This window comes from Aegilops tauschii, chromosome 1 (genome assembly GCF_002575655.3).
Source record: "Aegilops tauschii subsp. strangulata cultivar AL8/78 chromosome 1, Aet v6.0, whole genome shotgun sequence".
Lineage (NCBI taxonomy): Eukaryota > Viridiplantae > Streptophyta > Magnoliopsida > Poales > Poaceae > Aegilops > Aegilops tauschii.
In genome coordinates this window covers 210106289-210111760 of record NC_053035.3, presented here as the reverse complement: position 1 = coordinate 210111760, position 5472 = coordinate 210106289, and the positions used below count along the sequence as shown (strand labels likewise).

At 45.7% G+C, this 5472-nt stretch overlaps 1 protein-coding gene across 2 annotated transcripts; it reads right to left on the bottom strand.

Annotated features, from left to right (window-relative positions):
* Positions 1-970: 970 nt before the first annotated feature.
* LOC109750845 (GDSL esterase/lipase LTL1) lies at positions 971-2633 on the bottom strand. 2 transcript variants are annotated; one of them, XM_040401656.3, is made up of 4 exons: positions 2296-2633; positions 2074-2210; positions 1719-1961; positions 971-1618 (listed from the first exon to the last, which is right to left on the bottom strand). In XM_040401656.3, the coding sequence occupies exons 1-4, from the start codon at positions 2528-2530 to the stop codon at positions 1127-1129; spliced, it is 1107 nt and encodes a 368-aa protein (XP_040257590.1). In that variant the 5' UTR covers positions 2531-2633; the 3' UTR covers positions 971-1126. The 2 variants fall into 2 exon arrangements, with proteins under 2 accessions (XP_040257590.1, XP_020165373.1); XM_020309784.3 differs by having other exon boundaries at positions 2083-2210; positions 2296-2632.
* Positions 2634-5472: the final 2839 nt, after the last annotated feature.

The following is a 5472-nucleotide window of genomic DNA, read 5'->3' as shown; positions in this document are numbered from 1 at the left end:
GTAGGTAGCATGAAACTTGTCAATTCTATCATTTGCTATCAAAACGATGATGCCAATGTTCCTGACTGCTAGTCTGCAACCACTAGAGTTACATGTTTAGGCTTCTCTGTCATGCACTCCTGCGCGCCGTCGTTTTGGCCTGGGTGCTATGTACCTCTGTCTTAACTCTTTGGTTGTGGCCGTTGATCTGCTGTGAGTGTGGTTTTCTGTTTGTCGTGAACGATGTCTGATGGCTTTATTTATAAAGTCGGGCTGATGCCTTTCCTCTAAAAAATAAAAGTGTAAGGGCATGTGAAATATAAGAATAATTGGTGACAGCCATGGGAAGGCTTGAGCGAGATATCAAAGTTATTTGGCATGAATTGTTGGTTGTGAAATATAAGAATAATTGATGTACGCTCTTATACTTGACCTTGACAAAGTGAATGGAGTATGCTTTTTGGTGATGATATCCAGACGTTAAAATAACTAGCACCATATATTTAACTGAAAGAAGCAGAGGGAAGCAGAGGAATACGAGAAGAGTTTGTCAGATGCTACTAAGATGACTAGAACAATCATGGACATAAAAAATGCACATTCCAATCGTTGAGTTTTAAATCATCTACCTGGAGCAATGGGTTATACGAAGGAACATCCGAAATTGTTCAAAGTATGTGTGATGCCTGTTTTGATCCAGGAGAAATTTGATGTACATTATTCATTTTTCCGAATGCTGAACTCATGCGTACGATCGCTTGAATTGTACCTTCTCTTGGTGTATTTAGTTAACAATTTGCTATTACCGTGTTGTATTAGTTAAAGACGTGCATTTTGCAGGTGCACTCTTGCCACATCCGCTTTATCCTTATCGGTCACCATTACTCGTGGTCATTATGTTTAGAATACTACTCCACATCTCGTGGTCATTATGTTTTCGAGTTTTTTTTTTTTTTGCGGCAAGTATGACACGTTCATTGCACGCACAGCATTACTGGTTACACAAATTATTGACCTCCAATGAGCAACACACAACCAACACCACATTCAAAACCGAGAGTGGCATGAACCACGCCATGCAGCAACACCAACAATCAACAAAGTTACGGATCGACACGTACGTACGTAGCTTCCTAGTAGCATATCATCAGTCCATGAGGCTGGCGTCGATGTGCAGGGCGGTGCTGAGGTTGAGCGGGCTGACGTAGTCGAGCGAGCCGGTCATGAACTGGCTGACGATGATCCGGTTGGCGCGCTCCGTGGGGTGGTACGAGTCCCAGAACACGTACTGGTCCCTGTTGGCGCAGAGGCGGGACACCGCCGTGCAGAGGCCGACGCCGTTGTGCGGCCCCTGCCCGCAGCACGCCTCCTTGGCCGTCCGGAAGCCGTACGCCGCCGGGTCGCTGATGAAGTCGAAGTGGACGCGGAAGGAGTTGGCGGCGATGAAGGTCCCGTCGCCGTAGCGCGCGTTGAGCTCCTCCAGGGCCTGGGACAGCTGCGGGTTGAACAGCTCCGCCGCGCGCATCAGGTCCCTGTCGCACTCCCCGTCGCGGCTGCGGAGCGCGAGCTCCGCCGGCGCGCAGCCCAGCGGGCCCGTCCCCGTCACCAGCACGCGCCGCGCGCCCATGTCGTACAGCCTCTGCATGCATGCATCCAACGGGAGTACGTGTCAGCCGGTGCTCGTCGGTCTACCTACCTGGTTAGTGGTGTTGCCGGAAGGTGCAGAGGTGTTACCATACCATGAGGATCTTCTTGTACTCGAAGATGAGGTAGCGGACGTAGTCGGGGAGGGAGAACTGGCGGGAGCGGAGGGAGAAGGGGATGAGGTAGTAGTTGTTGACGAAGTCGTTGCCGCCGAGGGTGATGAGCACCAGCGCCCGGTTCACGATCTGCGTCGCCTGGGACGCGCCCACCAGCGCGCGCAGCTTCCCCTGGTACTCGCCGAAGTAGTGCAGCTGCCGGCTCACCCTCACGATGTTCACCTGCACCACCGTCCAAATGCATGCATATTATAACTAGTATAAGTGCTCATTTTTGGTACGGGGAAGCTTGTCTAATCTAATTATTAGCGAGACTGAAGATGTCAATTCGTGCCGTGCGTACGAATTGGATGCCGGTGTCGTTGAGGATGCCGACGCCCGCCGACGCGAAGTTGGCGCCCACGAGCAGCTTCGCGCCGTGGAGCTCCGGGGACAGGTACGGCAGCGTGGGCTCCGCGCCGATCTGCTCACCTGAGACGCACGCACGCACGTGATCCAACATGTACACACATTACGCGAGCATGCACTGGCTAATCAAAATCAATGGCAGACGTACTGATGATGTCCGGGATGTTGAGGCCGTTGGAGAAGCGCCCGGTGGCCTGGTGCGTGGGGTAGTCGATCCCGTACGGCGGCGAGTCGGCGCGCGCCGTCGTCATCAGGTAGTTGTTGTTGCCGTTGTCCACCAGGGAGTCGCCGAACACGAAGAAGGCGCGCGCGCACTCCGACGGCGCCGCCAGGAGGAGGACGCCCAGCGCCATGATCGCCAGGGCCGACGCACCGCCGGCCATCGTCGTCGTGAACTGATCGGTCGAGGCAGTGCACCGGTCGCTTGATCGATCGTCACGTACGCTAGCTAGTGGGCGATGCACGAGACCGGTTTGGATGGACTCGGGCTCAAGAGGCCTATTATATATAGAGAGAGGAAGAGCTAGCAGCGCTCGTCCAGGTGTAGCCCGGCAGAATGTTGCATGGAATTTATCAGGCCACCATGTTAGATATGTGCGCCGCGTATGTGTAATGAGATTCTGGCACTTCAACTTCCACATCTTCAAAGCTGCCACTTTCTGCCCATATTTCACTGTCACTCTATCAGCGTCCAAGCTACTGTACTTCGGAATTTGGGTGCTCGCACGTTATTAGAGCCATAGTGTGCTGCAAAAGTCTCCATCAGCACGAAGAATTGTTAAACACCAATAGTTTCTGAGTTCTGGCCATTGCTTCCCAGACAGCGGAATTTCAAACCTTACTGTCTAAAAATACGGGAATCCATGACACCAAACGGGGTCTGGAGAAGATGTAGAAAGAAGCGTTCTCAAAGACTAGATTACACTCCCTAAACAAAAGACTAGATTACACCTTGGATTTATCCTTTCTTTTTTTGAAGCAAGGCAACAGATTTGCCATTTTTGTTAATTAAGGAGAAGTTTAATACATGAGACATAAAGCGGTGATATAAAACAACTCCTCGCGGCAATACAATACTCTGCCGCCCATAAGCTAGCTTCCTCCTTGATCCTATCGACGGTGACCATGGGGCGGCAGTGTTAACTGCTCGGTTGGCTAGCGAGTAGGAGATTAATAGGCTAATCAACAAGTTAATCAATTAATCGGACGATTTATCAGTTTATCGGCTACTCGGTGACCCTACGAGTAAGGATTAATCGGATGAATTCTTGAACATAAGCTAGTCATAATATCGCCTAATACGAGCCACACCTTGACCTCGTTCCACACACTAATCATGTACCGACATCGGAAGAGAAGACGTGTCAATGATTCTTGCACTTTGGTACAGAGGGGCAATAAACCCCAATCCAACTCCTACTGTGGAGCCTATCGGCCGTCCAAACCCTATTGTGGATGATCGACCAACCGAAGAACTTGCACTTCGCGCGCGCGCGTGGGGGGGGGGGGGGGGGGGGTCAAGGGTGTGGCGGTGAGCCCCTCAAAGTGGGCCTTGTAAGCCGAGAACCTCGAGTACATCCTGTTTTTCATGCACTTCCAAATAATCGTGTTGCCATGCCATGTCGAGGATCATGCCAACAATCATCTCCCAGGAGATGCCAATTTGTGTGACCTAGAAATTATTATGCAAACCATTTTGTATCATGCAACTATATGAAATTTGTTACAATTTTTCGACATCATTTGCTTTGAGTTATTCCTTCATTTTCTTCCTCCTTTAAGGGTATATTAATGCCATTGATTCATTCTACCACAGAATAAACACATTTATTTATTTATGCTTTTGTTTTACTATGCCTTTGTTCGTTGATGCTTCGTCGGTCTTTTTGGCCAACCGCTTTTCTCCTATATAAGTGTGTGCGGCAAAGTATTTGATGTTGAAATCGTGTGACACTTCTTATTTTTGTCTTAGAAACTTAAAATGGATTTTTTTAATTGATCTACTCGAAACAATAAAAGAAGTTTTTGTCTTTGTTTTATTATATGTTTGCTTATTTATGCTTAGTCGACTAGTTTTCCATTGAATTTTCTCCTATATTTGTGCATGTGAGAGTGTATCTGGTGTTGCAATCTTGTGATACTACTTAAATTCGTTTAAGCCCTTAAAATGGAATGAACCTTTTAGTTGATCTACCCGAATCATAATTATTATTAAAATTGCACTAGTTTATACTAGATCTTGCACAATACCAAATAGTGCAAGCTTTTTGCATAAGGTGTGTGTGTGTGTGTGTGTGTGCAAGTTTTCAATGTATTTTAATTCCTGTATATAAGAAAGTAGTTTGACAATAAGTCTTTATGATTGTTCATGTTAGGCATAGTTATATAATATTAATAGTAAATAGTATCATGTTTAGTTTCTCTTGTTTCTTTTAGGATTAAACCACTTCTGTAATTCATTTTCCAAAGAAAGAAATTTTGATCTTTTTGTTTCTGTTTTTGTTCATTTCTTTTGTTAGGTAACACCGCCATTATTTCTTCCTTAAGAAGATACTTGTTTTTCTCTCTATGTGATTTTGTTCATTTCCTCTCTTTTTTTGAGGTACCATCACTTCATAATTCTTTGTTTCTTTTTTTTTTGCTCTTTTATTTATTTTTACATTTGTTCTTTTGGATAATACCACCCCCGTGATTTTACGATTCTTTCTTCCTTAGAAAGAAACTTGTTCTTGTTTCTTTCTGTTGTATTTGTTCCTTATTTGAGGTGACACAACTTTTAGAATTCTTCCATTTGTAGATTCAGTTTTGCTATTCACAATTTTTATGGCGGGTCCAGGAGGTTGAGGTCAAAAAATGATGGAAGTGGGGAAGGTGATGGGCCCCGATTATATCCTCATTGAGATGTGGAGATGCCTTTTACACATTGAAATAGTATGGCTAACTGAGATTTTCCACTTCATATTTTGGTCAAACAAGATGCCCGAAGAATGAAGACAGGGTATATTAGGACTAATCTTCAAGAATAACGGCTAAATTCAAAGTTGTACTATTGTGGAAATAAGCTGATGAGCCATACAATGAGGTTGTGGAAGACGTTCGTTGAGCTCCGCTTAAGAAGAGTGACAAGTGTTATAAAAAATTAGTTTATTTCATGCATAGGAGGTCGATGTGGAAGCCATTTTCTTCGTACAACAACTTATTGAGAGATATAGGGAGAAAAAGGATCTCTAGATGGTGTTAGTTGACTTGGAGAAGGCCTACAATAATATTATCTAGAATGTCATGTGGTTGACCTTGGATAAACACAAAGTTCCAAAAAGTACAC